General features: G+C 40.1%; 2 protein-coding genes across 3 annotated transcripts; one reads left to right on the forward strand and one right to left on the reverse strand.

The window, feature by feature from the left end:
- Positions 1 to 1994: 1994 nt before the first annotated feature.
- Positions 1995 to 13630, forward strand: LOC122991927 (transmembrane protein 150A-like). Its single transcript, XM_044365411.1, has 8 exons — positions 1995 to 2071; positions 6557 to 6836; positions 7220 to 7267; positions 7380 to 7466; positions 7905 to 7972; positions 9442 to 9569; positions 9646 to 9823; positions 10582 to 13630. Exons 2-8 carry the CDS (start codon positions 6772 to 6774, stop codon positions 10881 to 10883), a joined length of 876 nt encoding a protein of 291 aa, XP_044221346.1. The 5' UTR covers positions 1995 to 2071; positions 6557 to 6771; the 3' UTR covers positions 10884 to 13630.
- An 853-nt stretch (positions 13631 to 14483) lies between these two features.
- rnf181 (ring finger protein 181) lies at positions 14484 to 17585 on the reverse strand. Of its 2 annotated transcripts, none has more exons than XM_044365416.1 (6): positions 17390 to 17585; positions 16216 to 16343; positions 15980 to 16116; positions 15492 to 15607; positions 15293 to 15367; positions 14484 to 15184 (listed from the first exon to the last, which is right to left on the reverse strand). In XM_044365416.1, the coding sequence occupies exons 2-6, from the start codon at positions 16299 to 16301 to the stop codon at positions 15125 to 15127; spliced, it is 474 nt and encodes a 157-aa protein (XP_044221351.1). In that variant the 5' UTR covers positions 16302 to 16343; positions 17390 to 17585; the 3' UTR covers positions 14484 to 15124. The 2 variants fall into 2 exon arrangements, with proteins under 2 accessions (XP_044221351.1, XP_044221360.1); XM_044365425.1 differs by lacking the exon at positions 17390 to 17585 and adding an exon at positions 17260 to 17364.
- Between the last annotated feature and the right edge of the window lie 533 nt (positions 17586 to 18118).

The following is an 18118-nucleotide window of genomic DNA, read 5'->3' on the forward strand; positions in this document are numbered from 1 at the left end:
GCAAATGCAAGCATGCAGATCCCTCAATCTGTTTTTTCATCCATGTTTTTCAAATTCCAAAAGTTTAAAATCCTTAGAAATATAAGTAAAGAAATAAAAAGATTAATGCACATTAATTTTCTTAACATGACAATTCATAAAAAAGAAGAACGTAAAAGTTCATGAAAGTTAAACAACATATAAGCTAGAAATGAGGCATCATGTAGATCTTTGTGAATTTCACAAAATGAAGACCACATTAAGGATTTGTATTTCTCCACATATAAAATGTGGATACATGGTAGTGCTTATGTGTTAGTGTTTTATAATATAGGGTATGCCATAAATTTGAAATTCTACTCCAGATTTGAAATGTCAGGTCAATGGCACCAAACGTTTGTGGACTATCATTTGTTTGAGACATCATTGACACATCATTTTATAATGAACAAAGTGTTATTCTTATGTATTTTTAAGAAGTGCAATACTGAACAGAATTAAAGGTGTACTATGCAGGATTTGCTTAAAAAAACAATGTATAGACTCATACAAAAATAATCCCTCTCAATCATCACTTGTGACTCACTAGAAATGTCTCATTTGAGGCAGCAAGTGTGTAGACCCCAGCCAATAACAGCATAGAGGGTGTGAGGTTGGGACTCGTAGCATAGTGTCCAGGTTACATCGCTGTCTCCGTCTCTCTCCTCTGCTCCGCTCTGCTCTTTGTTTCTGTGTCATGGACGTATAGAGAGCTGCAGGTCTATGTGTCTGCTTGACTGAAGGCGGGGCTGAGCTACAAACACACAGAGCAGAGAGGCCACAGCGGACAAGATGAAGCTCTGCACGCACAAAATCCAGCAATGTGGCACCTTCCCGCAGGGTTGTGCAGAAGTGTGGGCATGTTTATTTGTGCTTTAGAACATAACCATTGTAAAACAATCAGAAAATTGTTTGATTGTTTTATTTATCTGATTCACAGCTTTGTTCTCACCAGCAACGCTCCCTCTCTTCATTCACTCTTTAGCTTGATCGACCACCGCTGCTTTCTCTCTCTCTCTCTCTCTCTCTCTCTCTCTCTCTCTCTCTCTCTCTCTCTCTCTCTCTGGGCTCTTTTATACAGAGATTGTGCATTACAGCTGTGAAGAAGATCCATGATTAAGACGCTTTGGCTTTTTTACACTGAACCAAACAAAGCCAGCATAATACCGCCTCCATGTGTGCTTTTACATAGCATGCCAGCGTTCCGGATTCAGAGGCATGATGTGTAACACAACAGCGTCAGCTCCCTGTCCCGCCGTATCAGCTGTCCCTTTTACACAGATGTCGATCCAGCTCTGTGACTACCTCTGTAGCTGGCTTATTGGTAGAGCAACTCTGCCCCCCGACTCCGTGTCCATACCTTTTACACAGAACAGTGAGGCGGAATAAAGGCGCAGCATTCCCGCCTTGAACAGGCTGTATAAAAGGATTTTCTCTCTCTCTCTCTCTCTCTCTCTCTCTCTCTCTCTCTCTCTCTCTCTCTCTCTCTCTCTCTCTCTCTCTCTCTCTCTCTCTGGTGTCTTTGAGCCAGGGAGGAGGGGCCAACTTTGAATGTTGTGTTTACAAACACCGACAAATCCTGCACATTATGCCTTTCAATCAAACTTCTAATTGGACACTCTCAACAATAACTACAGACAGAGGTGGTGCACAGTGGGGCCTAACAAACTCGGAGCTGCGTCAACAATCAATTATGTGAAAATAAAAGTGTTAATTTTGTTTTATAGATAATCATATCAGTTCTATCAATCAGGTGATGGCCATTCTTATACCACTGTGTTTGTGTGAATAAGTTCTCCACTGTATTTTGGTAACGCTGCAGTATATATTCTATATTTCCACACACACAAAATAGTGCCATTAATTTGTAAAAAATAAAAAATAAAAAAAACATTTTAAATGTAAAAAAAAAACCCATTAACTCTCGAAACGTCTTATTTTGAAAAACTCCAGACGGAAGTTATTTTGTGGCTCGCCTCATCTGCTGAGAAAACGCTGTTTTTAAAGGGAAACCAAGGTTGTTGAGGTCCGTGGTGGGCTTAGCAGGTGGAAGGTAGGTGTAAACTCATTTTTGTACACTGATATTCCCAGTAGTATCCGTGCTCTTGTCCTCAAAATGTCTCTTTTTGAGCAGCGTATCATTTAGGTGAGCGGAAATCAAGATGCAGGCAAGTGTCAAGTCAAGACAACTGGTAAAGTGCAAAGCTAACCAGCGAGCTATGTCGAAGCTAACAAAGCTAACGGTACTTTTTTTTCCTAGGATGGCAAAGTCATGACCCGCCCTACACTGCCTCTGATTGGCTTACCCTGATATTATTGATCTAACCCTAACCAATCTCACTCCTCATGCCTAAATTTAACCAACCCAACCCACGAAGGCAACGAGTACTAGCCAATCAGAGGCAGAGCAGGGCGGGTCTTTCCGTCGCTGTCCTAGGAAAAAAATTGGCCAACGGCACCGTTACCCGGTTAATTTGAGCACCTAAGTAACGTAAGGCTTTGTCTTTTAACGTGGATAAAGCGGCGTTTCCTTAAAATAGCTATATTGTCACAGTTGTGTTCAGTCAAGCAAGTAGCTGCAGCGGAGAATAATCCCCCTGAACGGCTGCGGGGGGTGGGGGTGTTATGGTGGTGGTGGCCCCCGATATACACACTTTTGCAGTAATATACAGTAATACTTGTGTTTTAAGTTTCTCCTGAGAGAAGAGTTAAACATATGAGACTAAATGTTATAATAGGTATACTGTATATTTAACTGTCTTACATCGGCAACCTGTTTGTGAACTTTCAGCAGGTATTCATCATGTGAGTTACTGTCCTTCATAACATCTGATATCAAGTTTACGTTGCTGTCTTTTATATTTATGCGCATGGTTTTCTTTCTCTTATTTCATGAATAGTATAAGTTGTCTACGTGTCATGACACCTGGCCCCTGCAGCAGTGTGAATAAAACAGAAGTAAATAATTATTTATAAATGTAAGGTTCAAAACCTTTCGACAACAGCTGACATGAAAACATATCAAGTCCTTACAAGTTAATTTTCAACCACGACGTCAGTTTATCAGAGGCGATTAAAGAACATCTCTATGCTATTAATGAAATATAACGATTTGCCTCTTTTGCCTGCAGATGTCAGGTGACTAGTTGTTTTTCAATGTGAGTACTCCAACCAGTATGTTTTTACAGTTTTCCTTTATGTCCTTTATGTAAGTTTGTAAGCTTCATAATCTGGTTTTAACACTGTTAAAAAATCCCGACGTGCAGTGAGTATTCTGGCCTTTGCCTCATATCAAGGTCTGAAAAAATATGAAAACATAGGATTTAACAGAAATATTTAACAGCCCTTGGTTTTGGGACCCATTCATGGTACAGACAAGGGTTGAACAAAATCTGAGACGGTGCTGCAACAACCATATCTGATTTAACACCCAAGAGGAAACTGCTACAAAGCACGCCGAACCTTATGAGGAAATGGCTACACTGGAATGTCGAGTGCAGGGAACCAACATAGAAAAGATCTCTATGTAAAAGAAGGGGTTTTATTGGAACACAGCTCGAAGGACAATATGTGAAAAACACAACCATTAACAATTGTAACATTGTTGACTTGAAGTGCAGGTGATGGTGTATGGGTGGCTGAGAATAAGCCTGCCCAAAATTGACCAATTTAGATTTATTTTGTAAGACTCATTTAACTGAATGGTGAACCAAAAACGGCAAACCACAAAAGAAAATTGAATACCTAACTGCTCTGCAATTTTTTTCATTAAAGGATAGGTTCATCATTTTTCAAGTCTGCCCTAAAACAATAGTCAAGTGTTCAAATGAACATTGAAACATGTTTTGTTATTTTTGTTTTTTTGCTGTAATCATTCCTCCTGTTCATACTGGCCATTAACAGATCCCTTCATAATGCACTTTCAATGTACGGTACGAGTCAAAAGTTTGGATGCACCTTCCGGTTGTCTTGAATGAAAAAGTGTGTCCAAACTTTTGACTGGTACTGTAAGTGATGGGGGACAAAATCCACAGTCCTTTGTCTGTGCAAAAATGTATTTAAAAGTTTATTTGAAGCTAATATGAAGCTTCAGTCGTCCAGATGAGTCAAATCAACTCAATATCTTTCAAAGTTAGTCTTTTTTAGTGCTAAATTCCCTCTTTTTGTGAAAAATTTCCCACTGCAGTTGAACAGGAAAACATTGTCCGTCGAGACAGTGGAGTAATTTTATTTCACTAAAAAGACTATAACTGTGGGAGATAACCTGTGGATTTTGTCCCTCATCATTTACACTGTAACACATTTGGACGGGATCTTTTAATGGTCAGTATTAACAGGAGGAATGATTACAGCGAGCAAAACCTGTTTCAAAGTCCATATGGGCAACTGACTGTTGTTTTAAGACATCCATCCATTTTCTTTACCGCTTGTCCTCTAGAGAGTTGCTGGAGCCGATCTCAGCTGACATTGGATGAGATGTCTGTTTTAAGACAGACAGAAAAATTGTGAACTTGTCCTTTAATGTAAAAGCCAGAGAATATTTGATCTTGGTTGAAAGATTTATTTTGGAGAGAAAACAGGTTGCGCCCTGTGCCAGGGTCTGTAATGCAACCATGAAGACCCTGTTAAACTTACTTATTTTAGAGAAAAGTGGATAGAAAACAACAAAAGATGGAGAGATCAACTGTGAGGCCAGCAGTACACGCCAAACTAAACTGATTTTGAATTGTTTGCAAAGACGATTGGAACCGCTGTTAAATATTACACTGAGTGCAAATGCCTGTACACTCATGGTTGTTTAGTGATATCCATGCAGATGGAGGAGATTGTGTGGCAGATGTGGGTAGAGAGCCATTCATTGTCTTCTAGAGTATGGGACTATCAATAATGTGTCAGCAAACACCTAACTCTAACCCTTAACCTCACCAAAACCCACCTACACCTGCAATCAGCTCCAGATACTTTCTAATATTGCATTTGGTGGAAGGGAAACAGATCAGATGGTTTTAATCAGTACTGTGTGAAAGTTTATCAGGGGAAGCAGCTTGATCATTTTGACAAGTTCTCCTTGTTTTAGTTGTAAATCCACCAAATATGTAAAATCGGGTATTGATTGGAAGTAAAATAACGTACACTCATATAGAACTGAAACTTAAGAGGAAATGTGGGGAGAAGACCAGAAAGCAGAAGTAAGATGCTTCCCAGTTTTGTCTAACCTCGCCATTTATCATTTCCACATACTGAAACTTTTTAAAGAACAACGTAGGAGGAGGTTTATGGCCTCATATGAGCCAGCTGATATACTGTCACTAAGTGACTGATTACCGTTACTAATTTACAGATTTTAAAACATCTTTCACAGTGTGGCGTGCATATAAAACTGTCCCAGTGAGGGATGGAAAATATGAAAAATGAACAAAACACAATTACACTGGAATTTTCCCAGTTAGAAACAGACCTAAAGTAAAAGACAGAAAGGGTCAAAGCTGCAGCATGCTAAAGTCGGTTGTATGTCAAGCTTTCCAGCAACCCCTACAATAATCACATAAGCCATATATTCAAGAGATTTATATAAAAACTATGTAATCAATTTGTTACTGCCTCATACGCCAGTGTGACCTTTCTCTGGAAACAAGAGCTCCTTTTTATTTGGATTAGTTTAAGACAAGTTTATCTTCGTTCAGTTTATATTCCCTCTGAGCAGAGGACATACTTGTAACTGTACACTGTGTAAAATGATACAGGCTGTGTTGTCCCGTGCTTCCCTCCACCACAGAGCTGACCTTGGTCTTCATTCTCACAAGGGGACATTTTGCCCTGATGGTACCTTTTTACAGCTTCATGTTGCTGTTCACTTCTTTTGAAGAGGTGCTTGTCTTGCAGTGCTTGTGTAATCAGTGTCGTGGTCATTAAGAGAAAAGTCACCAGAAGACATGAACATCGTCAAAGGGTTGATAGCGCAGCACCAGATGTACCAAAAACACATCTTTCTAGACACCTTTTATTTGGGGTCGTTTTTAGATATTTGCAGCTCAAGTGCAGTTTGATTGCAGAACATGTTTCAGCTTAGTAAAACATTTACAGTAAACACCAGGTCAGTCTAATCAAAGAGCAAATAAACACAATTTTGCACTGATTTTCAACAGTGATAAAGGAAGAAATTAATGCAGTTTTGTTTGTCTTTCTGCGGTGTTCTGACAGCACAGGGTTATGTGTATGTCAGCTGGCTGTCAGCTGGCTGCCAGCTGTAGTCTTTGGTTTAAAAAGTGGCACTTTAACACACTGCAAAGATGTAAGGCGATGTAGTGGGTGTTTGTTGCTGCTCGCTCTTTTGAAGTCATGCAATACATGTTGCATTTTCAGTTAATTCAACAGGCACTGAGCGCAGTGTTGGAAATTACTGACTGAAACAGACAGATCACTCGCAAACCAGTACATTACAATGCAAAATCAATATTCTTCAGTTACAGTATAAGATTTCACCTTAATGTGTATTTTTCATATCTTAAATAACACTTTACTGTTTTTTTTCTGTCAGGTTGTGGCTGGTTGCAGGGCTCCTGGAGCAGAAGAGCTGTGCCATTCCCCCTTTTGTCCTCTCATGCCCCCCCCCTCCCCGTGTGTTTCCCTGTGTGTTAGTGACCCCACACCCCCACCCACCCCCCACCTGATCCCTCCCGTCGTGTCGCCGCTCCAGCCCGAAGCCCCCCTCTCACCCCATGCTTGGGACAAAGCCAGCTCACTGCCAGCCCAATGACTGCCTGGATCGTCCTGCCTGTCAGCCTGTCTGCCTTCTCCATCACAGGAATATGGATAGTGTGAGTTCCAGTAACACTCGTCCGTCAGACGTATGTCGACGAATAGAAACATGATGCGTTCTCAATGTCGGGCACACAGACGGAAGAACAAATTTAGTTGTGTAAATGGTTGTTGCAAGCTGTTTACCTGATCAAAAATTAAAGATTAAGATTGCAAACAAGTATATGTTAAAGTACAAATATGGATACTGATATATTCACACTGTCAACTAATATTTGAGTGTATTTCTGTGCTCCAGTGAATATCTTTTTCACCCAGTGTGATCTTGTGTTTGTAATAATTCACCTCATGTCGTGAGGGATTAGATCACTCTGTGTGTCATGATGCTTTGACATTTCTTGTTTTAACTGATGGTGTGTTTTTGTTTTTCCTTACCCCACAGATACGCCATGGCTGTAATGAATCACCATGTTTGTCCTGTGGAGAACTGGTGAGTGATGTTGTTTTCTTTTCATGTGAGGAAACAGGTGTAAAAATCTAACATCACAGGTTTTTATTTTTTTCAAATCCGGACAAATGAATTCATTGTGTCACCGCTACAGGTCTTACAACGTAACGTGCACAGAGGAGCTGCCCCGACCAGGCTTCCCGAAGACATGCTGCACCATCCAGGACATCCCCCTCATCAGGTCTCCTACCACTCCTCCTTTCCGCACTACAGTCTTTGTTTCTGCAGAATACAAAAGCCATTTTGTGTCGGCAAAGGCCCCGAGGCATGAATTAGCACCTTGTTATGTTTTGGCTCTGTGACTGTCATTAACCCACGCTTTGCATAAACTGCATTTGTTTAATCTTCAAGTCAGCCACTAACCACTGGCAAGTACAAAAGCGCTCTTGTAAAAAGGCATCATGGGACTCAGGCTTTTTTTTTTTTTTTTTGTAGAGGTTATTCATCATATAAATTTCAGTTTTACATTTAGATGTAAACAGAGCAAGCTGGTTTAACATTCTTTAATCAGGAAGTGTATTTCCGACATCTGGCTTCATAGATCATAGTATTTATTTGAAAAGAAAAAAAATGTGCAGGAACAACATACTGAGTGCTGTTGTGTCTCCATCTCCTGCAGTAAATGTGGTTCTTACCCTCCTGAAAGCTGCCTGTTCAGCCTGATCGGCAACGTCGGAGCCTTCATGGGTGAGTCCTCGGTTGAACTGAACTACACTCGTATACATACAGAGTCATGGTGATAAAGACATATGGTGTGTTTCCTTTTAAAGGAAGAGTTCTATAATGTAAGAAATACACTTATTAGCTTTCCAGCCAAGAGTTAAATGAGAAGATCAATACCAGTAAATATGAAGCTACAGCGAGGAGACGGCAGCACATAAATCCCACTAAAACCGCAACGTGTTGTTTTTCCACATTAAACAAAGGAAGTATAATGTGTTAATCATCAAGCTGTAGAGGCGCGGGTGGCAGTTGAACCAAGCTAGTTGTTTCCCTCTGTTGTGTGAAAGTGCAAATTAAAAAGCAAAGAAATATTTTTTGCTGCTATCTGAATATCAATTAAATTAGTTTAATTGATATTAATTAAATAAGTTTAATTTTTTTTAGTGTGTAATGTGGTAAAAATGTCAAAATATGTTATATCCATCGTTAAACAATGATTATTAAATATGCAATAAAGGAACATTTCTGGTTGATTTTCTTTAATTAGATCATTTCACTTCAGTGAAAACAGTACAATCGCCTTATGCTCTTTACCACAAACACAATGAGGCAGTACAGTTGAGGTGGAAATGTTTAATGTCTGCGTCCTCTGTCCGGTCGGTGAGTTATATTAATGCTGTGGCGCCCACAGATGTCAGCCACTAGCTCTCAGGAGATGCGGAGGGGCTTGAAATAGCCCGTGCTCTCTAATCAATAATGAATGCGGCTTTTCCTTCCACTTCCCCCCTCTGCCCTCTCCCCTGCATGCACCCTCCACGGCCTTCCTCCATTACTTCTCCTCTTCCTGTCTTGTTTTATCACCACTCACTTCTGCCCCAATTTTCCCTTCTGCTCTTAATTACGTCTCTCTCCTGCTGTTTTCACTCTCTCCTCATTATTCACCTCACCTTTCCCTTGTTAATGCACTTCCTTTTTTTTTTTCCTCCAGTCCTCATGATCTCCTTTTGTTTCTTGTATTGTTCTAATTACATGCCAGTCCTGCCTTTCTCTCGCCGGCCCATACAAGCTGTCTGGATGCCTTTGACTTCCTTATTGTTGGTGGCTTCTATTATTGCAGGTCTTTGAATTTAAGTTTATTTTACTGCCTTGGTGGTGGTGGTATGTAACAGACATCAACCCGCAGATGTCAATGGTTGACAGAAGATATCCTCTCTGAGACAGCAGTAAACACACATTGGTTATTCCCATCATGTTAGAGCTAGCATCTGCAAAAATGTCAAGAATTACTTGTATAAAAAACAGAAAAAATATCAATGCATTTTTAATACAGTACATACAATAACTGAATAAACTAAACCATGATCTGCTTCTTAATTTCCCACAGATTTGTACTGTATATATGGATTTATATAGAAAGGCTTCTGTGGTTTTATTGTGCAGTAACGTGTTGTGAATGCAGTGTTAATGTGCTTTTGTTCTCCTGCGTCCCACAGTGGTGATGGTGTGCCTTTTGCGCTACGCCCAGGTGATAGAACACAGCCACCGATGTTGGGTCAACACCAGCGCTCTGGTGTCCGGCTGCACCAACGCTGTGGGTCTGGTCATGGTGGGCAACTTCCAGGTAAACTCGCCACAGCAAATGGTGGTGACTTTCTGTCTCTTATCTGGACTTCTGACTGTATCGTTCTGTTTGACAGGTCGATCACGCCAAATCTCTTCACTACGTGGGTGCCGGTGTGGCGTTTCCAGCAGGGCTGCTGTTTGTGTGCCTGCAGTGTGTGCTCACCTACCGGGTGGCAGTGACAGCCCTCGACTACTGGATGGCCCATTTCCGAGTCGCTCTGGCACTGGGAGCTATGGTCTCCCTTGTCCTCAGTATCCTTACCACACTAGTGCACATACACTAGTTACACTTGTACTGTATGTTTATATCTAAACACGATTGTTCTTCCCCCTTTCAATCCACTCGCCTTGAGACACGTCAGAACAGATCAAATGTTTGTCCTTCAGCTTGTAGATGAAACAGTCGGGTCATGATAACATCTGTGTGGGCCTCTCCTCCCCGCCGGCCTCTCAGTGACATGCAGTTAGAAAATGACAGTTGAATTTGCCCCATCAACCTGCTAATTCTCATATGGTGCTCCATTTAGCTGACAGTTTCCCGCTCAGCACTTCACGGCTACTCCTTAAGGTTCTCCAGTTAGGAAACATTTCAGGGATGACAGTTTTTCTGCCACCAATCATTATTGTCATTCTTTATTTGGGTCTGCTGTCCTCTTGTCTGTTTTGCAGCAGTATGGAGAGCCATTCAGGTACATGTTGATTGTCTGATGGATCATAACCAATAACCATCTATCCTAAGTGGATTACTGACCAGTATTTTATATTTAAAACTAATCTGTTTTGCCAGTGGCAATTTAACCTTAATCATATTATGAATTGGCATCTGGCATCCTGAGGTTAAGCTGCTTTTGATATTCTCATTATGTTAAATCCATTCATTCATTCAGGCTCATGGTATTTTCATCCTCTCCTTCCTGTTCCACTATATGAAAGGAAATTAAATGTATAAAATTGTTGTGCTCATGCATGTTCCAGAGATGTTTGTCCTCCTTAACTTCCCTTCTTCCCAGGCGGCATCTTCTTCATCCACGAGAGCTTCGTCCTGCAGCACGCCGCAGCCATCTGCGAGTGGGTCTTCACAGTGGACATCCTAGTCTTCTACGGCACCTTCACTTACGAGTTTGGCACCGTCACCAGCGAGACCATGATGGCAGGCCTGCAGCAGAGTCACCACCACGGCTCAGGGGTTATCATGGGCCCCAGGGCTCGGGGCTCGACACTGGGTGGGGCAACCAAGGGCCTCAAGTCCCCGGGGGGAAGCAGCACATCCACACATCTCAATTGTACCCCGGAGAGCATAGCAATGTTGTAGCTCTGCATCGCAGCTCAAAGGTCTGAAAAGGCACCGCGGAGGAGCTTCACGGGCTTCCACAGAGATGGAAAGATGACAGAGGTAGCATGTGAAGGAGGAGAGGAAGTTTGGATATCTTTTAAGAATTTAACACCAGGTTATCCCATCTTTAACACTTATATCTTTTTTTTTTTTTTTTTTTTTTTTTTTTTCTCCAACGTTGGTGCAAGCCGGCTTGTTCGGTGAGCAACTGCAGTCAAATGTCCTGTTACGTTTTCTCTAGTGATACTGAGAAGAGGGCTGAATGTGTGGAGCCAGTTTGACTACTGGAACCATGAATGTTTCCAAGATGGCTGTTGATTGGGCAAATCTTCACTAAAGTAGGTCTTTTTCTGAACGGGTCTTCTTTTGTTGGCCACAACTGTGCATCACTGGTGTCTTGGTTGAAAGAGGAGGTTCCTTTAAAGCCACAAAGTTTCACCCCCCCCTCCCCCTCCCCCCAGACACTCCTTCATGAATTATCCAGTGCTTTGCGTGGCCCACCTGTTTTGGCCTTTTTGCTTATCTCTGCACGGCACACTTTTTGAATGAGAGAATACTAATTTATGTTTGAGTTTTAAGTTTGCGTAGTAAGTAGAAAACACTGAATGTTTGAGAAGTGACTAGTTAACGTTATGTATGTTTTACAGGCTGTGAGAGCACGGCCTTTTTAATCAAGCTTAACTAATCTTTCAAATGATTGGCAAAAATCAAGAATTTCACCCGACAGTTGAATCTGGTTGCACAGTTTCTGTGTGATAGCTGCACTCAAACGTGATTTGAATGCACATTTTGATGGTATTATTTCAGATTGTTTTACACAGCATGTATATCTTTATCTTGAGCGGCTATTATTCTTGAGGTCATGATCCATTTCACTGATGGCTGCATAAACAGTACGGATGTGTTCTGCTGTGACGACTAGGACTGTGTGCATCTCAATCACTCTTAACTGAGAAGTCCTCTCCCTTTGATGTCATTCCATTATCGTCCCACGAGTTGCAGGATTTCTTTAACATTTACATTTCAAGCTACCTTTTCACCGTCATGTTCGGTGCAATAATCGCCATCAATCATCTGATCATTTATGCTCCACTGGAGTGAATAATGCCTTTTTTTTCACTGTGTTGGTGTTCGCCCGGGAGTTTGAACACATTTTTTTTTTTTGTGAGTGACACCAAGACATTTTAAGTGACCTATGTCCTATAGTAAAACAAGTGGGTGGGTGAAGGTAAAACTACAATCCCACTAACACGTTTACAGGTTAACATAGTTCCTGTCCGCACACTGATTTGATTTGATTCCAGGCTGGACCTTTGGAAGCCTTATTTGAGTTTTGAGAATGAGTTTTCTGTTCATGTGAAGTAGTGGGAAGCCTTCTCGGTAAGTTACGGGAGGACTTTTTACTCACAGCGGTTGACTGAGAGGTGCAAAGTGAACATGATGCTCTTAGACCTCGTGCCATAAACCTTACAATGTCACAATGGTGTCCAGGCAGTGTTACAACCAGACAATATCACGTAGGTTGTAGACTTTGTGAAAGTGTGTCATATATTGAAGATTTTTGTATGATTTCATGTTGCCAATTTCTCTTCAAGTGATAATTACAGACTGCCACAAACTAAAGCCGATTAACGCCACCATGTTTAGGTTACACTCGGATTAAGTTTTTTTTTTTTTTGTTTTATTGAGCGAGCTGTTTGTCTGTGAGCTGTTTGAGAAGTATGTTTCATAGCCACTAACACTCAGATACACACAGTATTCTGCCCTCTCGCGTAGTGTCGATGCATTTTAACCTGTCTAACCACTGGATGCCAGCAATACACATTTCTAAAAGGTCACCTCACCTACCTCTTTTATCTTTTGTGGGTTTGATGCTGTTTCAAAGCGAAATCAAGAGTTCAAACATGTTTTCCATCTCAAGTAAAGGTCTGAAGAGGTTGGTTTCTTCACTCGTCATGCAAATAATTAATGTCTCAGTCTTTCTGGACTGCAGGACCCTGACAGATACAGCTGTGTTTAAGTTTGTTTTTTTTGTTTTTTTTTGATCTGCACCTGTTGCCAAAAAAAAAGACTGGAATCCACTGATTGGTTTTCTGTTTCAACAGTATGTGTATGAATTTGTATGAGTGCACTGTTTTAGCCTTATCCCTCATACTGTGCCAGGGGAACATTTTCATTTTTATCAGGTTTGTTTTGTTTGTGTGTGTTCAGCTGTAGCCTACTTCACCATACTGTAACCAAAGTCACAAGAGGTGACTTCAAATGGCAGCTTGTATGAGCCCTCACATCAGGGTTGGATTTATTCTGTAACAGCATCTATACCATCTTCCACATGCCAAAATTTAAAGGTGGATTTTACAACCTTTTTTCTTTTTCTTTTTCTTTTTCTGTTAAAATGCGCACATCAGTAAATGGCTATAGTACGTTTGTTTGTGGGAGACTCGTATATTAAAAAGACTGCCTGATCTGTACGTCTTGAACTCTAGCCACAGCAACACAGAAACAAATGTCTATAAAAATGTATTAGTCTTATTTCTTCAATTTGAAAAATATGTACAAGAATGGTAATGGAGGAGTCGGAGAAATCCCCGAAAACAAGTCGACTGATTCTTTTGTTTCCTTTTATACATTCTGTAAATATGTATGATTTGTCTATCATTTAGGTATTTTCATTTGACAGAGATTTATATTCAAATATGAAATAAAAATGATAAATTATTAGCACATGTTTTGCATGGGTTGTTTTTTAAGCATGTTCTGTTTGTACAAGCAACTGAAACTATGGTTAATACAGTCTTTGGATTGTTTTATATAAAAAGATGTTCTGTTTATTTGCAAACAAAGCAGATGATATAAAGAAACAACATACAAACATACTGCCGGTTTAAAATAACACCCAAGCTGAGTAATTTCAGAACATGGATGGTCCAATATTGAGTGCTGACCTACTTGCTCACAACAAACAAACAAACTGGTTTCTCCAAGATTATTGCTTTGGTGTGGACGCAGTAGAGTCAGTTATATTAAGGGGCTGACATGTGATGTAGTAGCATCACAACCAATTCAGATTGTACTGGACATGTTACTAATTGTTCCTCAGTCTTGGCCAGAGGGGAGGAGATGCCTTCTCTGAAGAAATCATGAGACAAATTAAAGGGAAACTCCACCAATTTTACACATAGCAGTCAGTTTACTCAGCATAAGGAAGGTTACTCTTCCTGGAAAAACAGTGGTATAATGTATTTTGTGTCTGTAATGGAGGTCCTTCAAGTCTGGGAAAATAACCCTGATAATGTCATTTATTTCACTTTAGGTCTAATGAAAAGATGTTGGTTTCATGGGATTATGGGAATTGTAGGATCCGGCATTTTTGGAGCTCTACCCCTTCTAGGGGACTTAAAAGTCAGGATGCCTCTGCTGCTTTGATATTTTTGACTCTTCTTCTTGTAATCTGTCTTTTATGAGTCCCCTGACATAATGAAAGTGTACACTACTAATATTACACTGATCTAGTGTGCTTTAAAATTCATATTCTTTAAGATTTAAACAAACATTTTATGGAAAAACAAAGCCATAGCATAATATAAGTCATTATATTTGTCTTTAAATATCTCATATGAATCAGACAAAAACAAGGGAACAGAAGGTCTTTTTTTTGTTTCAGCATTTAAAGCTCACAGTTTTGTATAAAAAGGGAATAAAGAGAAAAAATTGAAATGCTGCTGAGTGCTCAGTACTGCTGTCAACAGCATACTCATTTTAAAATATATATCCATACTAACTAGAGAGAAAAGAGCATTTATCCAACTTAGAAATAAGCATTTTCTATTTTCAATTACCTCGTTGCTGATGCTGCATTCACGGCATGTCGAATGAATGGAAACAACAGGAAAACCCTGTGTTGCTCTGATGGGAGCGGTCACACATTATTACAGGTGGTTACTTCATTGCCAGCCTTGTGGTCAAAACAGATAAATGGAAATTAAGCCTAAAGCTTTTTCATGTTATTTTTTGCCAATTGGGAGATGTTGTAGATGTCAGATTTACTATAACTCTGACTCATGATGAGACACAAGGCTGTCATGGACATGATTTTCACGTTTGAAATTACATTCTGTACGATATGACATGAATGCAACACTATGCATTTCCTGAAGTCTTTTTTTTTTTCATATTTTTTTTGTGTAAAATGTCACTGTGCCACAAACTGCACTGTCATGTCATGTGTACATTGCTCCATGTAGATCCTCCAGTCTGTGCTCCCTCTGTTTTCTTCTCTCCTACATAACAGAAAAATAAAAAACTGTTCAGTCACAGACTAAAGCCATATTAAAAACATAACTACAGCATTAGAACAGTTTTACCATAGTGCATGATGACACACTCACCTTGTCTTTTTTGAACTCTTCATACTCTGGATTGTCAGTTGGTAATTCAAGTCGACATAGAGGACAGGAGTTAGTCTATGATTTAAAAAAAACAAACACATGCCGTTAATTCAAAGGAAATTTTAAGCAGCTACTCAAACATTTCCACAACACACTTAATGGACATTCAACGCCTGAATTACAAAATCATGTGCTTTACCTTGCCCAGCCAGGGCAGTATACATCCTGAGTGGAAGAGGTGTTTGCATGGCATTTCTCGAACAGTCTCTTGCTCCTCAAACTCCAGCAAACACACAGGACACTTCAGACCTTTATCTGTGGGAACAAAAAGCCGGGTAAAATCCCTCTAGTGGCATTTATCTAGGAAGTGTTTGGAAAGCTTGCATGCCTCACACTAATCTTCCCCAGGATATCCACTGCTGGCTAATGAGATTCCAATGAATCAGTAGCGAAGCAGAGGGAAAATCTATCATCAGGTACAAACTATTTCACATAAAGTGCTTTGCTTTTCAAAGGTTTTCATGCACCCGCAGTTTCTCAGCATGTGATCTCTGCCCCTGCATCATGCATTTCAACAAAGAAGCTCTTTGTTTTCTGATTCTCTGGTTGTAGATGCCAAAGTCTTAGGTTTGCAGTTAAATCTGAATGTGTAACATATTTAGTGCTGACGGAGCAAATTTCTGTCACCTGCTTGCTCTGGGGAAATAATGACCACAGAGAGGGTCTGAACAGCAGTTTTGGCAGCCGGAGGAGGAAGACGCTGGTCCCAGTCTGACAAGTCGAATGCACCTGAGTCAATGAAGTCCAAACCCTGCATCAAGGACCTATACACAATAAACAACAGCCAGTCAGAACACTATTTATCAATAAAGGATTGGAGAAAAGAAAGCACTAAAATGTCTCTGGAGTGTGGTCAGTCTCACCTGGCCAGTTCAAGTAGTGCATTCTGGCGGTACTGTTCCTCAGGGTTGGTGGGTTCACAGTCATGTTCATCAAAGTAGGATGCCATTTTGGTCCAGCCAACCTTTGTGTCCTCTTTGCATTAAGATACCTGGAGAAACATGCATGATATAATACCAGATCTCCAACTGAGGTATGTTTGTTCAAAAGAAATGTTAAAGATTAAGCAATATCACAGTACTCACCATTAGAAGATTCCTTCATAATGCACTTTCAATGTAAGTGATGGAGGACAAAATCCACAGTCCTCCTTCTGTGCAAAAATGGAAAAAGTTTATCTGAAGCTAACATGAAGCTTCAGCGTCCAAATGAGTCAAATCAAGTAGATGTCTTTCAATGTTACAGTCTTTTTAGTGCCAAAGTCCCTCTTTTTGTTGCTATACTACCACCGCAGCTCAACAGGGAAACACAAAGAGGGAATTTGATGCTAAAAAGACTGTAAATGTGGCAGATATCCACTTGATATGACTAACTCGGACTGCTAGAGCCTCATATAAGCTTCAGATACACTTTTAAATGTATTTTTACACAAAATAGCTATGTAGACACACTTTGGATTTTGGCTCCTATCATTTACACTAAAAGCACATTTGAAGGGGATCTTTTAATAGTCAGTATGAACAGGAGGGATGATTACAGCGAGAAAAACCTCTTTCACTGCTTATATGGACACCTGACTGTTGTTTTAAGATTTGAAAAATTGTGAACCTATCCTTTAAGACTTTAATTCAACCACTGAAACCGACTCTATATACAAAATCCATACATTACTGTTTATTAATATAAATGTCTTTTCCACCTAAGTTGACGTAACAATAAAGTAAAAAGTGGTGAGCAGTAAGCACAGCCAGCCAGGGTTACAGTTAAAAAGTTACTAAAATAAAGTGGTGTTTCTTTAATTTTAAGTATTAGGACCGAAATTAAAAACTATTGAACAGCAGCTTCGTTATTATTACAAAACTGGGACACACAAAATGTTGAGTTTCTTTGCCTGAGTCTAGTGTTACCTGTAACGGGAACAGCTGAGTGTAGCCAGTCTTTCTTAAACTCTTAAAAATGGACATAATATACCACATAAACGATGACAGACCAACATTATTCATGATATTCTTGAAGAGATTTGTCTAATAGTCTTACCTTAAATGCGAGCTAGCAACAATAAACACTTGTCATTCTTCCGGGTTTGACGATACTAATCACGTGGTGTTTTGTCCAATCACAGCGGGTAACCTCTCCCGAATATATTATCTACATGATTGTCTCCTATCTGCTGTTTCTGCCACACCTCATCATCACACATCTACTCTTATTTCAACTGTATAAAACCATCCTCCTGTTCTCTCTTCCTCCCTCTGTCTTTGCATTTACTTCTATCAGCCGATGATCTGAGAGTAACTTGAAAGTCTTGTTTTTGCTGACCTCCAGTGGTTTTTCTTCTCACTTGGCTCACTGTTAAGTGTGATGACAGGTGCAACAAAGCACACTTCTTCTGACCACACACACACACAAGTGAAACAGGCTGGAAACGCTCAACCAGTAAGGTGGCAAAACACTGCTCTTCTTCCCTTTCTTTTATCTCACTAAAATAGACTTTTGTATCAACATTTTTGTTAAAAATGTCCTTTTATTCCCATAGGTACGGTGGCCTTGAGGTGCAACACACATTTCACAAAACACATTTCAATATGTGTCTGTGCTTTCTGAAATTTTGTTGTTTTCCTAATTTTTTTTTTTTTTTTATGAAGTGTTGTATTTTCAGATGTTTTGTTTTGTGAAATGTTTATGTAATGCAGTTGTGTTTTCTGAAATGTTGTGTATGGTGGTTCCAGGCCACCATGCATAAGGGCTGGTACACATAAAAAGAAA

Source organism: Thunnus albacares, chromosome 2 (assembly GCF_914725855.1).
Source record: "Thunnus albacares chromosome 2, fThuAlb1.1, whole genome shotgun sequence".
Classification (NCBI taxonomy): Eukaryota; Metazoa; Chordata; class Actinopteri; order Scombriformes; family Scombridae; genus Thunnus; species Thunnus albacares.